Genomic DNA, 27,501 nt, shown 5'->3' with positions numbered 1-27,501 from the left:
TTGATAAATACTGAATTCATTTATTATTTAAACCAAATTAAAATTTCATATGGAACAAGATTTTTGGAGCCTGCTTATGTGTAAATAATTATAATTTGCTTAATTTAATGTATTTGTTTGTAGTTGATAGGTGGCACTGCAGTTGAAGACAAACTCCAAAGAGGTGTTCCTCTGACAATAGAAAAGCTCTCAGAGGCAAATATTAAGATATGGGTTCTTACAGGTGACAAACTAGGTAAAGAAATTGTCAGTTTTGTTTTATAGATTATAAATAATTGATGTATGTAATAAAATTGAAATGTTATGTTTTCATTGTTTCAGCCTGTGACACAATAGGAAAAGTAACAAAAGAAGCTAGGGACAGGTGAAAATCATTGAGCTCATTGAACCCACTCCTGCATTATGTTTATAATAATAACCTTTACATTTGATAATAGCTCCTTTCATGTTGGGAGGACTTCTCAAAGCACTCCACAGGATATACTGTAAAGTGTAGTGACTATTTTGTAAGCGAACACAGCAAACAATTTGCGCACAGCAATGTTCCATGAACAGCCATAAAGTGAATAATTCTGAAAACTATCCAGTGCCTTGGGATGTCCTCCCGACGCGAAAGGTGCTATACAAATGTAATCTTGTTGTTGTAATTTGTTTTATTTTGGGGATGTTGGCCAGGGCTCCCTCCTCTTTTGAAATAGTGCCATGGGATCTTTAACATCCTCCTGAATAAGGAGACAAGACTTTGATTGAATGTCTCGTCTAAAGGATGGATCCAACAATGCAGAACAAAGCATCACTGCAGTCCAGTGTCAGGCTAGACAATATAAGTTCAAATTCCCAATGTGGGGCTTGATCCCACAAACTTCTAACCTTTCCACCACCTTGGTAGTCGCTTTTAAATCTATTTATAAGAACATATGAATTATCTATAAGAACATAAGAATCATCTAGGACTTGATGTCTGACAGTCAGAATAGCAGTGGTCGGTCCTGAAGTTGAGGATGGAGACAGAGAGATAGATTTGGGTATCATATTCCAGGCCAGGACATCTTTCTTCAGCAGGGATGCCCAAAACTGAATATAATGGGGTTAACAAAAGTGCCTTGACTGGGTATTTTGCATCTGTCTAGAATCCATTTTCCTCATTCTCTGAAGCTTCTAACTACACTTTTAATTTGTTGGAAACCCTAATGTCTTTTTTACACACATTAGGAAATCCTAATGTCCTTTTTTAAGAGAAAGACCAATTATCTTTCTTCAATATTTTTGGAACAGTCTGCACTTTGTAAAAGCAATGAAATAGAATATGTTTTTTTATATTTACAGAAACAGCAGTAAATATTGGGTATGCATGTAATTTACTGCAGGATGAAATGAATGAAGTATTCATTATTGAAGCTGACACTCCGGATGCTGTACATGATGAACTATGGTATAGAACCTAAATGTGACTATTTTTCACATACAGTGTGCAAAAATGTTTGCACAAAAGTTTTATTCACAGCAATATTATCCCAAGAAATTGTTCTATTTAAGGAATGTTCCACTAAAGTCCAACACAACTCAAGGCTTCCCTTGTGCTACTGTTAGCAATTTTCAGATAGATACTGGCAGAGACATGTGAACTGGTTGCCTGTTGACCATTTAATCCCTTTGAATGCTTTCCCTGATTCTACAGTTCTGACTTGGCATTTGTAAATGCCACTGCTACCTTGCAGTGAGTCTGTCAATCGGGATTATTAATATATACAAGGCATCCCAGCACCGACTTCTAATGCACCCCCACCACTTGAGAGATGACTCAAATATGAGACAGCAATAATCAAGGTCGATAGGATGCTGGGCTATAATGCTAGATCTGTTGAGTTCACATCCCCAGGAGCCATTGCTCAAGATGTGTGTGTTCTGGTTAGGCTGCACCTGGAATAACGGATACAGTTCTGGTCATAGCAACATAAGGCGGCTGCCCAAGACTCGGAAATAGTGCAAGGCAAGCTAAGGAGAATGGACCCCAGTATTGAGGATTTAGTTATGAGGAATGACTAGATGAGCTATGGCTCTTAAACCTTCAAAAGACATAACAGAACATTATAGATATGTATAAATTGCTAAATGGGATTAAGAAAAATGAATCCAAAACAATACTTTCAGGTATGCCAAGACAGTATTTATTGAAGGGCAAATTTAGGAAATACTTATTTACCTAATGGAAATGTTTATTTAATAGCTGGAAAATATCACTAGGAAGGGTGGTAGAGTTCAGGACACTTCTTATTTCAAGAACGGATAGATGCTGCAATGGGAAGACAGTAGACTTCCCGAATTCAAGATCCTCATCCTCACCTACAAGGCCATTCACGGCCTTGCTCCCTCCTACCTCTCCGACCTACTATCCCCCTACCTACCTGCCCGTACCCTCCGTTCCTCTGGCTCCGGTCTGCTGCACATGCCCGCCCCAACCGCCCTACCATCGGTGGACGGGCCTTCAGCCTCTCAGCCCCTAGGCTCTGGAACTCCATCCCCCAGTGCCTTCGCCTTGCCTCCTCCCTTTCTTCCTTCAAGGCCGGTCTCAAGACCTTTCTCTTTGACCGAGCCTTCAGCTCCCCTCTCAACTCTCTACCCCCTCCTCGCTCCCTCCCTTCCCTCCCCTTACTCTGACCATTTCCCCCTTGCTCGGGTCCTAACCCAACTGTACAGCGCCTTGGGACGTCCTCCCGACGTGAAAGGCGCTCAATAAATGGAATCTTGTTGTTGTTGTTGTAGACTGGCTGATCAGGAAAGACGAGATCAAATGTCCTTCATCTGTAACTTGAGTCATCAATATGGTTCAGGCACAGTGGCACTGTGACCAACCCTGACCCTGTGAAGCACTTGAAGATATTACCCTACCCAAATGACCTATATAAATCCAAGCTATTGTTGAAAGAGTTAGCGTGTGAAGGTGAATAGTTAGAGTGAATCATTACCGTGTGAGATAGAACAAAAGAGTCACTCGGTGAAAGGGAGGAGGGAAACAAGTGTGAGCGAATGTAACCACACTCCCCAGTCTCCCTACTCGGTCCAGCAAATCTCTATAGAACATTATGACATGTTACTCTCCCTGAAGGACATTATCTAAATCCAAGTTGATCAGATTGGAAAAAACAAGTGAATGGACAGACACTGTTGAATTGTAAACGAGAAAGAAACAAGGATGAACACTGACAAGAAAAAGACAGTGACATGCACAAACAAACACACACAGAACAATCCCACACGGAGACGAATAGAGAGGGAGACAGACACAAAATAAGGGAGAGAAAACCACAAAAATACATGGAGCAAACAAGACAGAATCATTCATAAAGTGAATGATTCGTAATTTGTAAGCCCTTCTCCCAATTGCCAATCCTGGGATGAGCCACTTTACTAGTTACCAAATATACTGCTGCAAAAGAAGTAAGGACTTTATATCTTCACTGTGATCTGTTATGGGTAATACTTTTTAAGGAAATTACTTAAAATAGCAAGAAAGGTAATATCAAATTACCATTTTTTTTACTAATTGTCAAACGTGCTATTTGTTTATCGTATATGTATTTTGTATAGTAACAGTAGCATTTCCATGCAGGGCTGCCAGAGAACAAATGACAGGACAAGTTGAGCCATCCACTTACGATGTAGAGTTCTCAAAAAAGTCAAAGACACCATTTGTCAAGCCTGAAACTATTAAAGGGAAATATGGTCTAGTGATCAGTGGAACCAGTCTGGTAAGAAGCATTTCCATATAATACTTTACATGAGTTAATTTTCCTAAACGACCAAACGTTATAAGATGAGTTCAGATGAAAAAGGTCCTTCAGCCCATTTGATCTTATCCTTCTATCCACCCGCCCATCACAGTATTGAACTGTTTTCTTTAATATATTTAATATGGTAATAATAAAATACAATACAAATTTGTATAGGTCCTTTCACATTGGGTGAATGTGCAAAGGAGCTGCACAGTTGAGGGGTTGTACCCGGGCTGGGGCTGCTGGCTGAGAGAAGTGGGGCTGGATGGGAGGGGAAGAACGGTTGAAAATGTGGTCAAAGAGGAAGGTCTTGAGGTGGAGACGAGTGCAGGGTTGTAATAATCACTTTGCTACAGTTCTTAAAAAATGGTATCTTATTTTCAAATAAACTTGATAATATGTATCTTATTGTCCCATCTATAGGCATTTGCTCTAGAAAAAAAATTAAAATTGGATTTCCTGACCATAGCTTGTTCATGTGAGGCAGTCATCTGTTGTCGCGTAACACCCCTTCAGAAAGCTCATGTTGTGGAACTGGTGAAAAAGCACACAAAAGCAATAACTCTTGCAATTGGAGATGGTGCAAATGATGTAAGCATGATTAAAGGTAAATGAAAATACTTGACTGGGATTGTGGTGTGACAAGGGTAGATCAAACCGCAGCGCAGGCCCATTATAATGGCCTTTACAATGGTGCAAATTTGCTTATAACATAGTTGCACTGTGGACCTCATTCACTGTGCATGCATGCAGCCATGTGCTTCCCATGTGTCATCCAACTTTTAAATGGCCAATATCTGGGTGTTTAAGTCACAGTTGACTTCACTTCCTGCTTCGCTGCACATATCCAAAACAAGAAGTAATGTTGGCTGATGACCCAGAAGTTGTCCTTTTTAGTGTGAGAACAACAGAAAGCAAGTTAATCTGCTGTGCATGTGTGGTCAAACCTGCTGTCATGCTACACTTTAGCTTTGGTTGAGATTTTATGGATTTCAAACCCCACATTATCATTTATCATGAAGCTCCATTGCTGTGTGAAAAGAAATTAAATAAAAACTTCATAGATAATCTTCATTTTCACTATTTCCATCCTTTACCTATGCAAGACATCAGCAAATCACAAGAGAGGTTTGGATAAAGAAAGGTTTGGGGCTCAGTTTATATAATTCTTTCAGACCTACAATGCTATCATTTTCCCATCATAACATCTGCAGGAACGTAAAATACCTAATGTTCTTGGATACAAAAGAATTGTGGAAAATTGGCTCCGAAATTAAGGCGGAATATAAGACCAAGTTTCCTCGCTCTTAATTTTTAAGAGGTTAGTCTTATGGCAAAGATTATGTTGAATTCCTAATGCCCAGTTATTTTTCAACCAAGTCTTCAACACGTCAGGAAGGCACGTCCGTTACGACCCGGTGACCCAAATGTTTGGTTAATTGTGGAATGTNAAAAAAATTAGAAATCAGTGAAATTATTTTGACGTTTGCAGAATATTGCAAAACTGACAATTATTGATGTTTATCAATTTGTATTGATTTCTACCAACATGATTTACTAATCTGAACAGTTCATGTGTATTTTTAATTAAAAATAAAGTTTTTTTTTATAAGCTGTTCTATTCCATGCCTTCCCTCCATAGCTCAGGTGCTTCTCTTCAAACATGAATAACCGCTGGTCATGACTGGATTTCTGTCCAGAATTCATGTGATGTAGCAGTGCAAAAGGAAACTTCTTAAATAGAGTTCCTCTTAACTCTTCATCTAGGGGTTGAGGTAAATTTGGACAAAACATGCTGAATAATAAAAAGAAAGATGTAATTTGAGCCATGACAAGGATTCAAACAACTGACCCACTGGTTAGCATTTCACTTTCACTGTTTCAGGTATCACACCACTGTGCACCATCAGTTTTAAAGAAGTAATATTTAATTCATATTCCTACAGCTGCTAATATTGGAGTGGGTGTTAGTGGTCAAGAAGGAATGCAAGCTGTCCTGTCAAGTGATTTTGCTTTTGCCCAGTTTCGCTATCTCCAACGCCTGTTGTTAGTCCATGGAAGATGGTCATATATTCGGATGTGCAATTTTCTCCGTTATTTCTTCTACAAAAATTTTACCTTTACCCTTGTTCACTTTTGGTATGGATTCTTCTGTGGATTTTCAGCACAGGTAAGAACATTTCCAAATAATTATTTCTTATTTGTCAGCCTTCAGTTATAAGTGGAGAAAATGATGCAGCACATTATCTCCTTAAATAATTTGTGCCTAACTGGGGAAGTAATCTTTCCTTATTAGAATTAGCGAATTAAAAGTTTACAGCATACAGTCCATTCAGAGAAGACCTTTTTGAGTTATACAATATTTTAAATGGGATTGAGACATTGAACCCAGAACAATACTTTCAGATGCGCTGAGACAGCAGAACAAGAGGGCACAAGTTTATGGTTGCAAAGCGCAATTTCAGGTCAGACACCAGAAAATATTTCTTTATCTGGAGGGTAATTAATGATTGGAACAGATTACCTGGGAGGGGATTCAGGCCAGTAGACTGGACTTATTTTAAAAAATGTCTCACTGTGTGATTGGATAACAATAGTGTGGGTATTCTGGAAGGATGAGATCAAGGGCTAGAAGGGCCTTCTTTATCCAGTCTCAAGTCTGCTATTAACTTCCCACTGGAGCTATGCGTTCTAAATGTATGTCCCCTAATCTTTCCCTGTAGCTTTTAATATTATTTTTCCTCAACTATTCATCCATTTTATCTTGTTGCATATAAAGCCTAATTCTTCATTTATAAAGCTCCATCCATCACTGAGCTTGGGGTAAACCTAAATATAGTGCCCCCAGATACCTTGCTTATAGGACCTATCCTGGCTCTCACTGCAGAGGAAGTGATGTCATGCTCTACTTTATTGCAGCTTCTGAGCTATTAGATCCAGAGGACCATTATAATGATATTCCCCTGTATAAAACACTGGCTGGTGTTTCTGTGAGAGAAAAATCACTGGACCATGCTTTTAGGATTTCCTTCTTCTGTTATCGACCCTGGAAAAAAATTCTCCCCACTCTCACCGCCACTATAACCCACATGAAACCGACCACCTGCTCCCTCGACCTCATCCCTACACCTCTCCTTACCTCCCAGTTCCAACTCCTTGCCCTTCTACTCACAGACATCAATATCCTCTCCCTGTCCATTCCCACCCCATTAAAAACGGTCGTCATCACTCCTATCCTTATAAAAGCCTTCCTTGGACCCATCTCTACTCTCAAACTATGGCCCCATTTCCAACCTCCCTTTTCTCTCCAAGGTCCTGGAACGAGTTGTTGCTTCCCAGCTTCGCTCCTTCCTCTCCCGCCACTCCCTTCACGGACCCCTCCAATTGGGTTTCCGTGCTGCCCTGGTCAAAGTGACAAATGACATTCTGTCCACCTGTGACCAGGGCTCCTGCTGCCTCCTCATCCTTCTTTCAGCGCCTTGGGACGTCCTCCTGACGTGAAAGGCGCTTTATAAATGGAATCTTGTTGTTGTTGTTGTTCTTGACTCTCTGCTGCCTTCGACACCATCGACCACTCTGTCCTCATCCACCGCCTCTCCTCTCACCTCAACCTACACGGCGCTGTCCTTGACTGGTTCAGGTCGTACCTCTCACACCGCCTGCACTTCATCTCCACAAATGGTTTCTCCTCTAGCCCCCGCACCGTCTCGTGTGGCATTCCTCAGGCCTCTGTCCTTGATTCCCTCCTTTTCAATATCCAAATGCTCCTTCTTAGTGACATCATCCGAAGACATGTATGCAGATGACACCCAACTGTACCTCTCTGCCTCCATGCTCGACTCCAGGACTACTGCTGTCCTGACAGAATGTCTGTCAGACATCAAGTCCTGGATGAGAGCTAACTTTCTTCAGTTGATCGTCAACAAGACCGAGGCTCTCCTGATTGGCTCCCGTCGGCACCTCCACACATCAGGCGCTGACAGCATCACCATCCATCGATGCACTCTCCACATTACTAAGCCAGTCCAGAATCTTGGCGTCTTGTTTGACCCTCAACTATCCTTTCTACCCCACATCTGCGCCACGACCCACTCTGCCTTCCCCCACCTCTGCATCATCGCCCGGCTCCACCACTGTCTCATAACACAGGCCACCAAAACCCACATACACACATTTATAACATCCAAGCTTGACTATGCAAACTCCCTGCTTGTCGCCCTCCTGAACTCCTCCGTCCGTAGGCTGCAGATCATCCAGAACTCTGCAGCCCGTGTCCTCATCCTCGCCCGACTCCACTGACTTCCCATCACACAGAGGATACAGTTCAAGATCCTTGTTCTCACCTTCAAACCCCTCCATGGTCTTGCTCTCCACTACCTCTGTGACCTCCTAACCCCCTACCATCCTGCTCGCTCGCGCCACTCAGTGGGCTCCGGCCTGCTTCACGTCCCCTGCCTTGCTCGCCCCACTATTTGCGGACGGGCCTTCTGCCACTCTGCCCCCACCCTCTGGAACTTCATCCCGCAGTCCCTCTGCCTTGCCCCCTTTCTTGCCTCCTTCAAGACCGATCTCAAGACCTTCCTCTTCAACCGTGCTTTTGATCTCCCAGCTTCCCCTCCTGCCCTCCACCCTCCCTGTTCCTGACCCCCAGCTCGCGTCCAAAACTCTGTCTGTCCAGCGCCTTGGGATGTCCTCCTGACGTGAAAGGTGCTGTACAAATGTAATTTTGTTGTTGTTGTTGTAGCAGCAGATCCTTTCTAAACACTGTGATGATTTTAGCGACCAGTCCACCAAAACACTAAGATCTCCATCTCTTAATATCTTAAATCATCAGAAAAAGTTAATTATTCTTTTTATTGATATTGAGAAAACAAGTAATAGGGGCAAAGCCTACAGTGTAGGTTGCCACCAAGGTTGAAAAGAAAGCAGGATAAAAAAACGATAAATCAAGCAGCAATTGGAAGGTTGGAACATCCTACCCTTCACACTCTTCCTTTGCTGCACCAATCTACATTGATGGAACAAAGGAACAGAGTGGAGGCAAGAATTTCCAATGTTGAAAGAATGTGTTGGAGTAAGAATATCTGCATTTAATTCTAACTTCAACGCTATGAAAGATTATTTCTCCTGCTTTGTAAATTGGTAGCTAAGGGACATAATGTAGGATTATTACTGGAATGGTAAAGAGCAGATGACTATAAAACTATTTTATATTAGAATACATTAGAATATACAGTACAGAAACATGCCATTCGGCCCAACTGGTCTATGCCGGTGTTTATGCTCCACATGAGCCTCCTCCTGCCCTTCCTCAACTAAGCCTTCAAGCATAACCTTCTATTCCTTTTTCCCTCATTATATTATATCTCCCCTTTGTATCTTAAATGTACTTATATTATCTTCAACCTCTTCTTCTACTGACATGTCCACCTAATCTGCTCCATGGTGAATACTGAGGCAAAGTAATTACTTAATATTTCTGCCATTTCGCTTATCCATCCCTTCGTGGCCCTATTCCTATTTTTCTGTTTTTTGTTTCGTAGCCAGCTTGCTATCCATTCTGCTATTTTTCCCCTGACTCCACATGCTCTGACCTTATTCATTAGTCTATTATGTGGTACCTTATCAAGCACCTTTGGAAATCTAAATATATTTCATCTACTGCATTATCCTTGTCTACTCTTTCTGTTACCCCTTCAAAGAATTCAATGAGGTTGGTCAAGCATGACCTTCCTTTTTGAAATCCTTGCTGACTATTATGTTTTTGTTTCTAGATATTTCTCTATTACCTCCTTCAGTAGGTATTCCATTAACTTTCCTACCACCGATGTTAATCTGAGAGGTCTATAGTTCCCTGGGCTTGTTTTATCTCCCTTTTTAAACATAGGTATAACATTAGCTATCCTCCAGTCCTCTAGTACTACTCCCTTTTGTAATGAGGTATTATATATGTGTAATAGTGCCTCTGCTATCTCTTCCCTCGATTCTTCTAATATACGCGGATGCAATCCATCTGGACCAGGGGTTTATCCTCTCTGAGTTATTAGTTTTTTGATTATATCTCCTCTTTGTATCTTAAATGTATTTATATTGTTTTCAATCTCTTCTACTATCATGTCCACCTGATCCGTCTCCCTGATGAATACTCACGGCCTGTGAGCATCTCTTGTCCATCCCTTCGTGGCCCGATTACTATTTTGAATTTTCTTTTGATATTTATGTCTACAGAATATTTTACTATTTCGTTTTATATTCCTTGATAATTTACTTTCATAATTCCTCTTTGCCTTCCTAATTTTTTTTTGACTATTTTCCTGACCTTTTCGTATTCTTTTTTGTCATGCTCTACCTTGTTGTTTATGTACTTAGTGAACGTCTCTTTCCTGAGTCTCAACTTTGCCCTTATGTCTTTATTCATCCATGGTGTCTCATCATTATTTAGCTTTGTCTTGCTTTATAGCGGAATATATTTCTCCTGGACTCTATTGATTACTGTTTTAAATGTTTCCCACTACTGCTCTATCTCTTTGTTTGCCAGTATTGTTTTCCAATTTATTTTCCCAAGTTCCATTCTCATCCCCTCAAAATCAGCTTTTTCCAATTTATTACCCTAGTCTTTGTCCTTCTCAATCTTTATCTTAAACCTTATTAAGTTATGATCGCTATTGTCTGGATGTTCTCCTACTCGTACTTCTCTTATTTGCTCTGGTTCATTTCCCATTTCTAAATCCAGTAGGGATTCCTCCTTTGATGGGCCTCTTACATACTAGGTAAGAAAGGAGTCCTGTACACATTGAAGGAACTCCATTCCCTTATCCCCAATTGGGGGTAGTTGAAATCCCCCATGATTATTACTCTATGTCTTTTACTTATTTCCCTAATTTGCTTGCATATTTCTTCCTCTACCTCTCTTCCACTGTTAGATGGTCTGTAGACTACCCCTATTTGTGTGATTGATCCCTTCTTATCTTTTATCTCTATCCACACAGATTCTATTTCTATCTTACTGATGGCTATGTCCCTTTTTTCATGATGTTATCCCTAACGAGTACAGCTGCTCCACCGCCTTTTTTCCCATCTCTATCCTTTCTAAGTACGTTATACCCTGCAATGTTTATTGACGCCACGTTTCAGTAATCCCAATTATATCTAGTTCCTCACTACGAATTATTGCCTCCAGTTTTCCTGTTTTATTTTGGGTGCTGTACATTGCTGTACAGACAGTTTAATCCATTATTATTAATTGTTCCTCTCATTTTATTTTTGACAGTCTTTTCGCACTTCTGTTCTATAATTGTATTAATTCGCTGACCATTTATATTCTCCTTATTTCTTACTTTTGTCTGGCTTGAGTCATTTCCTTCTGATCCCTCCCCCCCTTTTACTAGTTTAAGCCCTTTGCCACAGCCCTATTTACCCTTTCCGCTTTTGTGTATGATTATGAAATTATTTTTTATTGTTAAAACTATTAAATAGAAAAGTAATGCAGAAGTGCTAAGAAATCACAATGAAACCTGATTAGATATTTTATTTCAATTTTATTTTAAATTGTTATGCTTTTTTTTTTGAAGCTTTCTTATATTGCTAGACTTCATAGTTTTCATTTTTTTTCCACAGACTGTGTATGATGAATGGTTCATTACTCTTTACAATTTAGTATATACAGCTCTTCCTATATTGGCAATGAGTCTGTTTAATCAGGTATGTTTGTCAAGTTTATAACTTGTTGCTTTTCCGTTGCTCAGTTAGGAACACTCTCACCTCTGGGTCAGAAGGTTGTAGATTCAAGCACCATATCAGGACTTTTAGCTCATAATTTAGATTGAAATTAATGCCATGCTGGAGGAGCACTCACTCCATTGTGGAGTTGCAGCCTTCAGATGAGATTGTAAACTAAGATCCCATCTACCTGTTCAGATGGATATTAAGGATCTTATGCCACTATTCAAAACAAGTAAGGCATTTCTCCTGGTGTCACACTGCTTATCGATGGATTCAAAGCTCAACATACCAAAGCTCACTGCCAGTATACAGTAGCAACCAGTGATGTTTTCTTTATATTGTTGGAGATATGGTGTTATAATAAGATATAAATAATAATCCTTTCATTTGATATAGCGCTTTTCAAGTCTTCCAGCCGTCTCAAAGCGCTTCACAGAATATACTGTAACAACAACAACAAGATTCCATTTATTGAGTGCTTTTCACGTCGGGAGGACGTCCCAAGGCGCTGTACAGTTGGGTCAGGACCCGAGCAAGGGGGAAATGGTCAGGGTGAGGGGAGAGAAGGGAGGGAGCGAGCAGGGGGTAGAGAGTCGAGAGGGGAGCTGAAGGCACGGTCAAAGAGAAAGGTCTTGAGACCGGCCTTGAAGGAGGAAAGGGAGGAGGCAAGGCGAAGGCACTGGGGGATAGAGTTCCAGAGCCATGTGAATTGACTGTATATTTGTGGGTGGGCGAAACTTGGCAGCCAATTTCGCACAGCAGTGTTCCACAAATAATCGTGGTTTGAGTGACCAAATTATTACTTTTTTTTGAGGGATTATTATCCCCGGAAAAGCGATTCGCCAATCGACAAACAACTGGGTTCCTACTTACTGCTAGGTAAACAGAGATGTGTGGAGTAAGGAAACTTGCCCAACATTGTGCCCTGCCGGGAATCAAACCCAGGTCTCTCGCTTGCGAGGCGAGTGCTCTAACCACTGAGCTACAGAATTTCAACTACATGTTGACAACATATTCATAACTGTTACATGGTAAATCTTTTTATGTATCTTTGTCCTGACTTTCTATAGTAACCATAAGTGTTGTCTTCTGCAGGATGTGAATGACTACTGGAGTCTTGCATATCCACAACTTTATGAACCTGGCCAATTGGATCTTTTTTTCAACAAACTAGAGTTTGTTAAATGTGTTATCCATGGAATTTACAGTTCTCTGGTTCTCTTCTATATTCCTTATGGTGCTTTGTATGAAACAGTCAGGGATGATGGAAAAACTACATCAGATTATCAGTCTTTTGCTCTAATTGCTCAGACCTGTTTGCTTCTGACTGTTACAATGGAGGTAATTATCGTTATGTAATGCTTTTTTTTGATTTTATGAATACTTAAAATTTTGGTCAATTCAAGTGGGTCCATACAGCCATGAACAGCTTCGGGATGGAGATGGGAGGAGTCAAATTTTGATTGATTGGCTGCGCACTCCAGCTATTCACAAGTGGTTTAAGGCTATCAATCAGCGAGAGGGCGGAGGAACAGGGGCGAAAGGGGGGGAATGGCGGAGTCAAATTGGGATTGATTGACAGCTGAGCCACTTGTGAATGAATGGAGTGCCCATCCATTCAACTTCAGGCTGTCAATCACCTGGGAGCTGCCGCTATTTGGTCCGCTCCAGTCCAATGGGAATGGCGGTGGGAGGGAGGCGACACTATTACCTCTCTACTCGGAGGGAAGACAACTTTGGTTAGCCTTGGACACCATTGTCTGATAAAACGGGCCTCAGTGTGTCTGACTTAAGCGGCTTCCACTCTACTTAAATTTGGTTTGGTCTTCCTATAGTTGCACTTGAAACCAAAAGTTTCTGAGTCAGTGACTGGGTGTCTTAACCTAGTAATATAGCCTCAAGTGCTTTAATGCCCCCAAATCCACAATAGTTCTAAATGTTTTAAAACTATATTTATAAATATATATTTACTAACATATAAATATATTATTTATTAACAAATAATGTACATTGTCTGATTCTGATTTTATGGATCTTGCTATTTGTCAACAGATTGCAATTGACACTGTATATTGGACGGCTTTCAATCACCTTTTTATTTGGGGCAGTCTTGTTGTTTACTTTGCCATAAGCTTTACAATGTACAGCAATGGCTTGTTTGCGATAATTCCTGGTGCATTTTCTTTTATAGGTATGTATTTTTTATTACAAATATGTTTTAAATAATATTATCTCAATGTTTCACTATAAGGCTGATAACTTGATTATCTTGGAGAGATTTATAAGATAAAGGCAGTAAAATTGTAGCAAGCAAGTGTACTGNAAAAAATAATTCTGATATTCCTGCATATATATTTAATGGAAAGCAAAATAAGTAAGTGAGAGTGTGTTACAAATATGCCTGTTTGCAAGACTAACTCTTCAAGGGATTTGGATCATTATCTGACACAGGTCTAATATGCACTCTTTGTTGGATGTAGCAAATTTTACATTGTGTAGTCAAAATGAGATTATAATGTAACAATTGACTAGAACCAAAAAAGCTCATCTTTGATCTCTACATAAGGATGTTACATCCTTAGATGTGCTCCTAAACAGTTTATTCACATTACCATTAAGAGTATTATTTCAGGTACCATCATTGCAAATGCTGAATTTTCCCGAATTGCTGTTCTGTATCATATGACAGGAAGAATGATGATAAAGATAATACTAGATTGTTCTGCCAATTACCTCATAACACACTTGTGACTTAGTCAAGGTAGCTAGCAATGAAGGAATAAACTACATATTGTTTTGGTTTTCATTGTGTGTCCATATAAGATAAATAGTTGGGCATTATTAGAAATTAATTAATTGATTCAGATCACATTAAAAAAGCAAAGCACAAATGTCACTAAACACATCTTGGAAAATCTCTAATGGGCTGTTTATGTGCCATACATTCTATGTAAATAGCCAAAGAATTCACCTTTGGAATATTTTAGTTTTTGTAAATTCTTTTGGGTTTTTTTTTCAGGTGCTGCTCGGAACATCCTGAACCAGCCACATGTATGGTTAACCATTTTCCTAACAACAGTACTATGTTCTCTGCCAACCATTATCTTACGATGTATCGCAATCGAAACAAAACCAACCTTCAGTGATAAAGTAGGTAGTCACTGCATGCCACAGAGAAAGGATGTCAACTGGAGAAATTTTTAAATGTTATTACTATTTACATTAGCTTTTATTGTTGTCATTTGGGCTCAGTGGTAGAACTCTCGCTTCTGAGTCAGAAAATTGTGGGTTCAAGCTCTATGTCGACATGTTGAACTTGCATAGTCTGGCATTTCAGTGCAGTGCTGGGAGTGCCATCTTTTGGATGAAAAGTTAAGTCGAGAAATAAGAATTTACTAACCTCTCGATTCTGAAAGATAGATTATGTCTAGACAATGGTGGAATACCTCCCCTCACGTGTGTAATTAGCTATCTATATGTGCTAAATCTCTAGTTAATGAACACTCACGGAACAACCTCAAATTGTTTTTTTCAGCTGCGACACAAACTTAGCCAGAGAAAGAAAATAGTCCTTCCTAAACGAAAATCTCAACCCATCAGACGGGTCAGTGCACGTCGTTCTGGCTATGCTTTCTCCCATCAGCGGGGCTTTGGTGCCCTTATTACGACTGGATTGAATATGCGACCACAAGCTCTCCGTTCTCCAACTTTTAGGAGTTCTGCTGGAATTAAAACTGAAAAGTCATCAGGATAAGTGAACATTGAGACCTTGAAGAGAGTAAAACTGGCTTTATATGAGAAGTATGATAAATAACTCTTGGTGAAGACGATTAGGGTTTGTCCATAATGAGATACTGGCTGCACAAATTCCTCTATTTGTGAACAGTGCAAGATTTTATGTGTCTGCTGCATAATTCGTCCTGGATGTAAACAACACAAACAAGAAACTTTGTTATAAAAGGACAGTGATCCAAAGCAGCCAGCACTTGATTTTAATTTTCTTTTAGGAAACACTCCTAATTTAAAGTGTTTATGTTTGGATATTATATGTTTATGTTAGAGGCATTAAACAGATAGTGAATATTCTGTAAAAACACCTTTTCTCATGCTATGTTCAGCTTGAGCTTGAAGTGAAAGTGCAGTTACCTGACAATTGACCTGTGCTCTCGCTACCCCATCCCTGCCACATTTATTGAGCGTTTTTCCTAGTTCCTTGCAGCATTCATCACACCAAATATGCAATGACATTACCATATACATATGACACATAAGGCATGACTACATAGTGGGAGAAAAAGGAGCAGTATGTGTGTTGGCTGCTCAAAGTATACATTTATCAGACATGCAGTGGTGGCACTATTGCTGGAGACAAAATGCCACCCCGCCCCCCGCGGTGTGCTGGTGAAGGGATCTAACTGAGTGTATTCCACATTTTTCAAAATACAGCAATGCTGTAGATGGTAGCAAAGATTTCATTAGAATTTTTACATTTACCCCTTTTCACTCAGAATATTTGGGAATTTATTTGTTCGGAGTGTAGTACATCTTTCATATTTGGAATTTCTGAATCTTTGTGATGTAAGTTATACATGTTGGTGGTCATACATTCTACAAAACACTGTCTCTGCTGGGGTTTAACCACTTGCAGTGTTGAAGAGACAAAATTCAATAGTAGGAAATGTGCTATCTCATGTTAGCAAACAGTCTTGTCAGCAAAACAATATGCTAAACAGAACACTGTTGTGTGTTGAATACAATCAGTGGCTTCAGAGTTACTTATACTGGTTATATGTAAATTGCTGCTAATCGTATTGCTTTGTGAATTTAAAGTGTTCCAGATTACAAATGGGCATTAGACTTATTCAACTTTGAATATTCAACTTTGCCAGTTCATCTTTGTTCAGATTCAGCAGAAGCAGAATATAAACAGTTTTATCTATATTCAGATTGCCTTTGAGGTGTGACCTCCAGTAAACTGTGTGTTCTACCTGTGGTGCTCCCAGGCAGTATTCTGACTTGGGAAGAGAGTAGTTATTAATGATAGATGGGGAAATGAAATGGTAAGCACAGGCATGCTAATTAAACAGTTGTAACCTTTTTCTCAGAAGCAGTGTTGCCAATAATATAACTGGAAAAGACATAGAGCACAATAGAGGAAATAGTCTGCTGTCTAAATAGACATTGAATACCAAAGGCTATTTTTACAATACTTTTACATGAGATTTATAATTTTCTGCATGCATTAAGGAGTTATTACACTTAGAATTCTAGGGAATGTATAAGATCCTCGGATTGATTTCCTAAAGATAAATAAAAAAGGGAATTTTTTAAAATATGTATGACCATTGAAATGGCACTTTGCATATTAATGATTTGTGTAAACCTAAACCCAGTAACGCAAAAAAAACTATAATTGCAGTGGGTGTGTTTGCATTCATGCTCAAATATCATAGTTTCTCAGTATCTGGAAATGCCTTTATTTCCAATTAGCAGTTATGCATATTAAAATGGAACAAAATCCTATTTGCGCTCCTGTAATAGTAGTCTCTTGGAATTAACTGAAATAAAATGAGGTATAAGGCGGAAAATCTCTCAAACCATGATCATAAGACAGTTAATTTTGTGTAATTATTGCACTATCAATAGGGTAAAATGATCCACTGCCTACGTAGATAGATTTACAATTTTAAATATTTTTAAAGGAAAATGTAACTTTTTTTGCTGTTATTTAGAAAAATGGAATACCTTTTATACTATTACATAATTTTTTTTAACATAAACATGTTTAAACGACAATGTTAACATACCCGAAGATATTTATTTGTTGTAAGTTTCTAAATCCCAAGTAGAAATACAAAAAGCATGTATTGAAATGTAAAATGGAGGGGTTTTCATTCAGACATTGAATTTCATCCAGTTCTTTAATTCAGACATTGTTCAGCTACTTACAGAACCCTTGTATGTTTTGCATTTTGTAGTGCATAAATGTCTGAGTGGCAAACAATCAGTGGTGAATTTGGTTGTTATGTTTTGATCAATAATTTCTGTAAAAAAAAGTGATCTACGTGGTAGACTATTTTATTACCACTGATAATTTTCTTCAGAAGTTTGTTTATGTGATTCGTTCTTACTTTCATATTACTTTCCCTCCAAGTGTAATGCTTTGTTGTTGCAAGATGCTTCATCTGTAACCACAGCATACTCTAGTGAAATATTTAACTAAGACACAGTCATAGGACTTGAATCCCCAATGATGGGGAATTCAATAGGGTTGGGATCCAACAGAATCTTTCTTTGAAATTGTCAACAGTTTATGTGCGTGTGTACTTCTTTTACACTTCTCAAAATTCTCAGGTGTATCATCAATATAAATACATAATACCTCAAATATTAAGTTCCCAATTTCAACAAGGTTGTTTGGGAAGACAATAGCAAGGACAGAGTGATTCAATCTAGGATTAAATAAAGCATCTTCTGAAAAAAGATGACCTTCCTATTACCTTGGTCAAAGAATGGATGGGAAACAGAAATTACATCAAAATTGAGAAGAAAAACTAAACTAAAATTAAGTCAGATGGTGGTTCAAAGAGGTTTTGAAAGTCAATATAATTATAATAACATTGTAGAATGCACCATAATCATTCTAACTTCCCAAACCTCCTTAAGATGGAATTGAAGAGTATAATCAAAGGTAGTCATGGAAATGTATTTGTTGCACTCATTGCAATAAAGCTGTTTTTAGCAAGTCTTAAAAGTGCAAATTTAAACCTTTTGTATGAACATTTTTTGGTATACACCAGCTCAGGTCCTAATCCCTGACTGTCCAGTGTCTTGGGACGTCGTGACGTGAAAGGCGCTTTACAAATATAATTTTGTATTGTATACACTGATGATATATGGTATTGCTTTTTAATTTAGCATATTTTGAATATATTCCAAGGATTCTACATATTGATTATTTTGAAAAATAGTTTAAGGAAACCAAAGGTTATCGTAATTTTAGTTCTGCCATCATTAATCAATGTAGATTTTTGGTTTTCAATTAACTATTTCACTGTACTGCAAGAATAGGTGATACAGAAAAATGCAGCAGCAATTGCATTAGTTCTTTATTATTTAAAGGGCACCATATTCATTACAAAGTGTTTTGGCAAACAATTAAATGATGCATTGACACAGATCACATTGAAGCACATCATTGTGTCACTTACACATGTTATCATGCTGAAAATGACACACTTTGTCAGGCTTGTTTTCCTTCTCCAAACCAAATAAATTTGTTTCATAAAGACTACTGCTTCAAACGAAAACAAATGTGTATCATTGAATATATGTATGGAAAATTATTTTAACATTTTACATATGAATACTGATGATTGTAAATATTTCTAAATGTATATTTTGAATCTGTTATATCAAATCTCTTATAATCAAAATAAAAGATGATTTTAATTTATTCAGTATTATAATTCACAATCTGTTCCAGATCACGAGTGATCTAAACCAATTGATTTCATCATTCTAGATAATAATAATAATAATTCTTGCACGTCTTCTAGATGTCTCAAAGCGCTTCACAGAATATACTGTAAAGTGAATTGACTATATTTGCGGGCGAAACGCAGCAGCCAATTACGCACAGAAGTGTCCCTCAAACAGTCGTGGATTAAAGTGACAAATTTTATTATTGCTTATTGTTGAGGGATTATCAAGCACGTGAAGTAAGGAAACTTGCCCAAGATTTCAGCCTTGAAATCTTAACTTCAAGTCCTTCATGCCCAGGCACCTCCCTACTTCTCCAACCTTATTACTTCTGAACCCACTACCCATTGCCTCTGCTTGACTGGCTGCGGCCTCCTGCTTGTCTCAAGTGCCCTCTGTGCCACCATTGATGGCCGCACTTTCAGCCACTATAATAATAATAATAATAATAATAATCCTTGCATTTGATATATGCTCCAAAACTCTAGAAAACTCCCTTAGGTCTTCCGCCTTGAACCCTCCTTACCCTTCAGGTTGTGCCTGAAGACCTTCCTTTCAGTGCCAACCCAGCAAACCCACTTTCAGGGTCTTGGGACGTCCTATAGACGTGAAAACCGCTATACAAATGTAATTTGTTTTCGACCATGTTTAAGCGCTCTGAGACACTGCCCTGCGTGGAGGGCACTATATAAGGGTAAGTTGTTGTTCTCTTCAGTCACCGCCCCCAGCTCGGGGTCGTGCTCCGCCACTGTCAAGCGCTCTGGGACACTACCCTGTATGAGCGGCGCTACACCAATGCAAGTTGTTGTTTTACTCTGTCTACCAGCAACCGCACCTTTTGTTAAATCCTGCGCAAAACCTTACCCCTTCGATTGTACCTTCCATTCCGTCTCTGCCTTTACTCAAGAGTTTGCCTCTGTTTTTGCGAAGCGCTCTGAGATGTTATCCTTTGTGAAGGGCGCTATATCAATGTGAAGCTGTTGTTGTGGCTGACACTGGGTCACTGCTGTGGGTGGAGGGGTTGCCACCTGTGCAGCAGCAGCAACAACTTGCATTTATATAACACCCTTCACGGGTCTGGAGTCAGTCTCCAGTTCTGCAGAAGTCTCCCCAAAAGCACTTTGACGTCTTATAGTCTCGCTATTGTAAATGCCAGGATTATTGTAATAGTTATTGTGACCTGACAGCACCCGGGGCTGTGCTGTGCAGTGATGTGATGTGTTGGGTGGGCACTGAGCAGGGAATAAAAGCCCGTTTGTAGCCCAATGTCAACCAAAAACTCGCCCAAAAGTAGCCCAACACCTATTGTGGAGTCCTGTTTCTCAGTGGTTAGAGCACTCGCTTTGCAAGTGAGAGACCTGAGTTCAATTCCAGGCAGAGGGCGAAACCTTGGGCAAGTTTCCTTACTCCACACAGAGCCTAATAATAATCCCTCCAAAACCCCAAAACAATAATAAATTGGTCATTTTCAATCTACGACTGTTTGTGGGACATTGCTGTGCGCAATTGGCTGCCGCGTTCGCCCACAAATATACAGTCAATTCACTTTACAGTGTGTTCTGTGAAGCGCTTTGGGACGTCCTCCCGACGTGAAAGGCGCGATATCAAATGCAAGGATTATTATTATTATTATAATATTATTATTGGGGTAGCGGAGCTGAGGCTCGCACTTTTGAAACCATGTGGGAAAAGGGGTCTTCAGATAAAGACGCTTTGCAGTTTTAAATTAAAGATGAGTTCCCCCCCCCCACCCTGCTCCTCCCCTCCCTCCCCCATCCCCCCACCAAAACCCTCCCCAAAGCAAAAAAAACCAGCCCAGTTGGGCGTGAACCCGCCCAAACCCGGCACCGTTGGGCGGGAGAGAGCGAGAGAGAGAGGGAGAGAGAGAGGGAGAGTCACGTGTGACTGACTGACAGACAGCGGACAGCGGGGTCTCGGTAACCAGTGGAGACGGCGGCGGCGGCGGCGGAGGGGGTCCGCGCGGTGAGTGTGGGCGGAGGGGGGGGGTGTGGGGGGTGTGGGGGGGTGTCAGGCCCGGGAGGGAGGGGTCAGCGGACAGGTCGCTGTATTGGGTGTGAATGTTTGGGGGGAGCGGAGCGGCGGCTGTCAAACACCGGGGCCGGGGATTGGGTGTGAAACGGTGTCCCCCTCTGTCTCTCCGTCTCTCTCTGTGACTGTGTGTCTGGGACCGGAGATCCTTATTGTTGTTGTTGTTATTGTTGTTGTTACGCATTAAATCACTAATCCGTGGCCTCAGCTCCCGCCCTGTCCTGTCCTGTCAGTGATCTCTCGGCTCCATCACCGCTCACGTCTGTCTGAGGTGCAGTGCAGACCCCCCCCCTCCCCCCCCCCCGGCAGCCATTCCTCCTCCTCCTCCTCCTCTCTGGGTCTCAGTGTCTCTGTCTGAAGCCCCCGAGGAGGAGACGCAGAGAAAGGGAGGGGAGGGGTGGGGGGGGTGGAAGGGGGGGAGGGGAGGGGGATGTGGGGGTGTGGGAGGGGAGGGGGGATGTGGGGGTGTGGGAGGGGAGGGGGATGTGGGGGTGTGGGAGGGGAGGGGGGATGTGGGGGTGTGGGAGGGGGCGGTGAAAATGATGTGATTTCTAGAAGGATCCCTGTTGGATTTCCAACCGAGATCGCGTTTCATCCCAACATAATAATAATTATAATAATAATTATAATAATAATAAGAGGAAGAAGAAGAAAAAGATAGAACCAGGAAAGCGCCATTGGACCATTTCTAACCTCCCACTGCTGATCTCTCCCTGATCACCTGTCATTGATCTTCTCCCCATTAATTCTAGGTTCCTTTACTGTGCTCCACAGCCCCCCCCCCCCCACCCTCATAATAATAATAATAATAATATAATAATCCTTGCATTTGATATAGCGCTTTATCACGTTGTGGCGACGTCTCAAAGTGCTTTGTAAGAATATACTGCAGAGTGAATTGACTGTATTTTGTGAGCGAAACGCAACAGCCAATTAGTTGCGCGCAGCAGAATCCCATCCGAGAGCATCAGCAACCTGGTTTCATTTTGTTTGCTGCTGTGTTCAGATATTTAATTGGCCTGAAGTTACTTGAAATGATCATCTATTTCTACGTAAACAGGAGTCCTGTAGCTCAGTGGTTAGAGCACTCGCCTCCCAAGTGAGAGACCTGAATTCGATTCCCGGCAGAGCGAAACCTTGGGCAAATTTCCTCACTCCAATAATAATAATAATAATTCCTCAAGAAAAAAACAATAATACATTGGTCATTTCCAATCCACGACTGTTTGTGGGACACTGCTGTGTACAATTCGCTGCTGCGTTTCGCCCACAAATATACAGTACATTCACTTTACAGTCTATTCTGTGAAGCGCTTTGAGACGTCGAGAAGACGTGAAAAGCGCTATATCAAATGCAAGGATTATAAACAACTGTAATGTTGCATCCTATTCATTTCTTTTGGGATGTCTGTATAGACGCAGATCTTGCTCACACCCCCCACTCCTCCACCATTTGAAATGAATATTGTTGGAGGTTCCCAAAACAGAAACAATAACTTGCATTTATAAAGCAACTGTTTGGGTAGGATAACGTTTTGTAGTGCTACATAAAGACTGGATTGGATGCTGAGCAAGAGAGAACGGGGAGTGACACTAGGCGCGAGTGGAAGGGATGGGTTTTTCGGCCGGTTAAGTATGTGATAAAAAAGGTTCCCATGATTTTATGTATCTTTTATTTTTCCCCGTGATGTTTGTCACTTTAAGATAACAAACATTGGGTAGAATGATGCACTGAATTTTACAAAAGGTAGCAATAGATGAGAATTTTAAATAACTTCAGGCATTATGACAATTAAATAGTTTATAACACCAACAAACAAAATAAAATCAGGTGTCTGAAAGAAGTAAAGATGTTATATCAAAGACTTTATGAGAACATTTAGCAGCTTTATTTAAATATGCCTGTGGGAAGCAAGGAATATTGTGCCATTTTTAATTAAAAATAAATATTTTTCTATTTTCTACTGGGTATCCTGTGCCATAAATGCTCTTTTCTAATTACTCTAATACGTACTTAAATTACGTCTCATTTAAAATGTTAATAAGCGGAGAAAAAGAGCTATTTGCATCCTCTTTGGGCATTGGCTGTAATTTACTTGTTCGTTTGACAATTATGTCAGCCGATGTGGATTGTGTTTTATGTTTTTATCACATGCTAAATAATATATTATTCATAATGCATTAAAATAAAAAATAGATGCAAACTGCAGTAATAAATGGATTGCAGACTCGTCCAGTGATGCAACTGTGAAGCTCTTTTCACCATCCTCTGCATCAATTACAATAAGTATTCATTTTAATGAATGTTACACATGGTGTCCATTATAGTATCCTTTTGATCATTGTGCGCTATATTATAGTGAAGAGCTGTAATTATATCAACAAGGTATTTGAAATTTGAGTTTTTACAGAATTTTGCGTGGTCTAATTGTGTTATTTTACCGTAAAATTGTGCATAATGGCAAAATACTGATCCCATTATTTAATGTTTTGAGTTTGAGTTTTTACAGAATTTTGCTTGGTTTGATTGTGTTATTCTTTTACCGTAAAATCGTGCATAATGGCAAAATACTGATCCTATTATTTGCTAAGGAAAATACACAGAATTTCTATATGTTCCTTTTGAAGAAAATGCCAAGCGCAGCAATCCAGATCCACTGGGTTCACTGTTCGATCAGCTCATGAATAGACAGACTTATTGTTGTTAAACATAACATAATATTTCTGTAAAAATACACTAAACTCCTGATAACTCGACCCTGGCTTGACTTGTCACTACCACTAAAGTCATTGTGCTGTCAATATCCCGACCATATTTATTTATGTATTTATACATATATAAATATGTATACTTACTCGCTACTCCTGATAGCTCATCACTGCGCCCTTTTACCTTGGAGTGATGAGTTATCAGGAGTTTACTGTACAAAATAATTGAAGTTTGTTTCTAATTTTTTGCTGAATTATATTCTAGTAAATGTGTTGTTTAACAATGCTGTAAACATGGAGCATTGTATTGCATCTTAACCGTACGAATCAAGATACCATAGCACTGGAGTGATGCAGAAAACAAGCGATCAATAAGATTCATACTGACCAGTGGGTAAATGCAATGCGTGATGGAGCACCAAGTTTATAGAGACTGGAGTGTTGCAGGTTTGAATCCTTCAGCAGTTTGAATACTTTCTGTCTTCCTTGGGTATTTGCCCACAAATATACAGTCAATTCACTTTACAGTCTATCCTGTGAAGTGCTTTGAAGCGTCTAGAAGATGTGAAAAGCGCTATATCAAATGCAAGGATTATTATTATTATTACAGAGGTAAGCAGGGTCTTCGTGGAACTGAGTTGGCTCCAAAGTGATACGTTTGGCAGCAGAATATTGGAATTGAGTCAGTCCTCTGTGGTGATCTCAGTAGTCTGGTTCCAGAGGTCTGCAGTGGTTCAGGGCACTGCTGATGCCAGACTGAGCAGCCAGCCTGTCCTGTCTGTGCTGCAAGACTAGGAGGGACGGACCACTTACTGGAAGCGATTCTTTCCACTCAAAACCTGGGAAAAGTTATACAAAATATAACGAAAGCAACACTTTCACACTTATACAGTGTGTTCATGTCAGAAGGCTGTCTCAAAGTGCTTCACACACTGACTGGAAGCCCAAGCAGTTGGTGGGGGGGAGCTGAGGAAGCAATGGGGAAAGGTGACCAAAAGCACAGTTGAAAAGATAGGTCTTAAGTGGATTGTAAAGGTGGGGATGGAGAGGGTGAGGTGGTGGGACTTTGGGATGGAGTGCCAGGAAGTGGGAGGAGAATGAGCGATGGCTCTCCTACCGATGGTGGAGTGGGTCGGATAGATAACATGAAGCAGGCTGGTGTTTGTGGAGTAGAGCAAGCAGCGGGAGGGGGCCAGGGTGGCAGGAGTTTGTGAAGGTGGGGGTGTGAGGCCATGGAAAAATCTGAATGGAAGGATTCATTACTGTGAGTGGCTATGGGACGTCCTCCCGATGTGAAAGGCGCTCTATAAATGTATTTTTTGTTGTTGCCGTGGGATAGGGAGCTAGTGTATGAGCTGCAGTAACTCTAGATGGTCTACAGTTTGTGTAGGCAGGAGCTTGGTGGCTTGTGAGCAAGGTATGATGAAGGAATGAATAAGGGCTGAACAACTCATTCGAGGGTAGGGAAGGTGAGGTAGTGGAGGAAGCGAACACTGTTACGATGGCGAGATAAAGCCAAAGGAATAAGAATCCAGATGTAGTTCTTTAAAGGCCAGTTTAAAGCAGAACGGGACATCAAGGCTTCACATTGGCTCTGTGAGATTGAGTGTGCATCCACGCAGATCGATTCGGCAGCTCTTGAAGTGCCAAGTTGCTAATGGGAGCCAAGCTGTAGTGCCTTTGTCTTGCTGACATTTTAGCTGGAGAAAGTTAGAAATCATCCAGGACTTGATGTCTGACAGGCTATCGATCAGACCAGCAGTTGTCCTGTAAATGAGGATAGAGGCAGAGAGATAGAGGTAGACAAACAGCGGGAAGCTTGCCTGACAATCCATGTGGTGTTAGCTGGTTAAATTCAAACAGTTCCCACATACACTCTGAGGTCTCAAGCTGAAGCCTATTGCTAACTTGTGCCTAATGCTCTCCAGAATTTGTATAATATATATATAATATATATACAGTATATAAATATATATTTTAACTTTCAGTCTGGTTTCTATACTCTTAAGTGTGGTCAAGGGTTTCCACGTGTGTCATGCAGATACCCGGCTGACAAAAAAATCCCTTTAATTGACCTCCATGTCCTACCTGAGGAAGGGAAAATTGTCCAGTTCCCTCTTCTGTTTGTTTCCTTAACAGCCCCTCCTGGAAAGTGTATGTGTGCCAAAAGGCAGGTTTGGGCTCAGAGCTGTGATTGCCTGCTGACCCTCACTGTCCAGGGTTGGATGTGAAGAGGAGCCACTGAGGCGAGGTAGCAGAGGACTGACTGCCGGTGGAACCAGTGGAATAGCTTCCCAACAAAAGGCAAGGCCTTCAGCAGAGGAAGGTAGAACATTTGGCAAAAACAACATGAATGCAGGGCAAAACAGATCTGTAATACTAACTGCATTCCATAGCTCTATTGACTTCATCATCATTTCATAATTTATAATAGCCTAAACTCACTTGTGGTGGCAGGCACCTGCTATTTTTGTCTTGCAAAGTAGACAGCCGTCTGGAGGCTTGTTTAGAATTTAGTTGGAATTACAGACAGCTGTTGACCAAATTGCCGTGCTCTTCAGAAGGAAGCAAAATTGAAACCATGAAAGCAATGTACAACCAAACATGAAGTGCTGAGAGCCAAGAAATGACTCTTGTTTTTGCAAATTTGTCAAAGGCATCTTATGCAAAGTTTTTGTGGATGACAAGCCAGCTCTAATTATACCATTTATGTTATTTTATATCTAAGAAATCTTGTTTTTGTAGTAAAATATCGCTTGTATATAGAAATTGAGAAAAACTTATAAAACATGTGAAAGAGCGAGGTTTTATGCCATAAATCCCATTAAAACTCAGATTGCATTTATATGAAATATAAGGTAGGTATGCTTGAATTGCAATCTGATTAGATGTCTGCGGCATTCATGAGAATATATATGAGCATCTCCAAAGTTAGGTATTTCTAAGACACAGTTGTAAAATATTTAATTTTAAGGGTTAATAATTTACCCCAAATACTCACTAGTGGTTCCTTTATAAACATTGCAATAATGGGAAGGATGCGACCAAGATTAGGAAACTCTACTTGCCAGATTGAGGTTTTTTCCAGCTTTGCATTTGACAAACCTGTAATTGTGGGTCCTTGCAAGTTTCTCTTTTGGTCTCCACTCCCAGTACTTTTTTAACCCCTTCCTACATCCTGTGATGTTTTGTAACCTTTTGCAATTCTTCTACTCTCTTCTACTAATTCTGTCTGTGTAAATAGTGATCTGGAATTGGATCTTCACTGACGTTACTTCTATTTTCCCAATCCATGCGAAGGGGCTGCTGCCCCTAGTACCGTTCTATCAGAGAGCAGCTACCTCATTAATAATTGTAGTAATCCTTGCATTTGATGCAGCGTCTTATCACACTCACGAGACGTCTCAAAGCGCTTCTCAGAATATACTGTATATTTTAGGGACGAAACGCAACAGCCAATTGCGCACAGCAGTTTCCCACAAACAGTCGTGGATTGAGTGACCTATTATTTTTAAAGGAATTATTACCCCCGGAAAAGCAATCCGCGAAACAACTAACAACTGGGTTCCTATTTACTGCAAGGTAAACAAATGCTTTACAGTATATTCTGCAAAGTGCTTTGCGATGTCATGAAGACGTTATGAGGCGCTATATCAAATGCATGGATGATTATTATTATTTTTATTCAGAAACGTTCAAGGGAGGAAAATGTTCTACTGAGTCCCAGTGATTGAAGCAAAATTAACTTTGTCACCCGGATAGGTCC

At 40.2% G+C, this 27,501-nt stretch overlaps 1 protein-coding gene across 2 annotated transcripts in view; it reads left to right on the top strand.

Moving 5' to 3' along the window:
- LOC103177855 (phospholipid-transporting ATPase ID) overlaps positions 1-16,624 on the top strand; it is a 44,273-nt gene extending 27,649 nt beyond the window's left edge. For both annotated transcript variants that reach the window (XM_042335414.1, XM_042335419.1), the window contains exons 19-28: positions 124-235; positions 1,327-1,432; positions 3,611-3,749; positions 4,197-4,380; positions 5,720-5,943; positions 11,391-11,474; positions 12,591-12,836; positions 13,548-13,686; positions 14,515-14,645; positions 15,031-16,624. In XM_042335414.1, coding sequence (XP_042191348.1) covers positions 124-235; positions 1,327-1,432; positions 3,611-3,749; positions 4,197-4,380; positions 5,720-5,943; positions 11,391-11,474; positions 12,591-12,836; positions 13,548-13,686; positions 14,515-14,645; positions 15,031-15,249 — 1,584 coding nt within the window. In that variant the 3' untranslated portion in view covers positions 15,250-16,624. The remainder of the gene's footprint in view (positions 1-123; positions 236-1,326; positions 1,433-3,610; positions 3,750-4,196; positions 4,381-5,719; positions 5,944-11,390; positions 11,475-12,590; positions 12,837-13,547; positions 13,687-14,514; positions 14,646-15,030) is intronic.
- The last annotated feature ends 10,877 nt before the right edge of the window (positions 16,625-27,501 follow it).

This window comes from Callorhinchus milii, unplaced genomic scaffold (assembly GCF_018977255.1).
Source record: "Callorhinchus milii isolate IMCB2004 unplaced genomic scaffold, IMCB_Cmil_1.0 Scaffold1, whole genome shotgun sequence".
Classification (NCBI taxonomy): Eukaryota; Metazoa; Chordata; class Chondrichthyes; order Chimaeriformes; family Callorhinchidae; genus Callorhinchus; species Callorhinchus milii.
The sequence above is the reverse complement of the archived record's forward strand: the minus strand, read 5'-3'. Positions and strand labels throughout refer to the sequence as shown.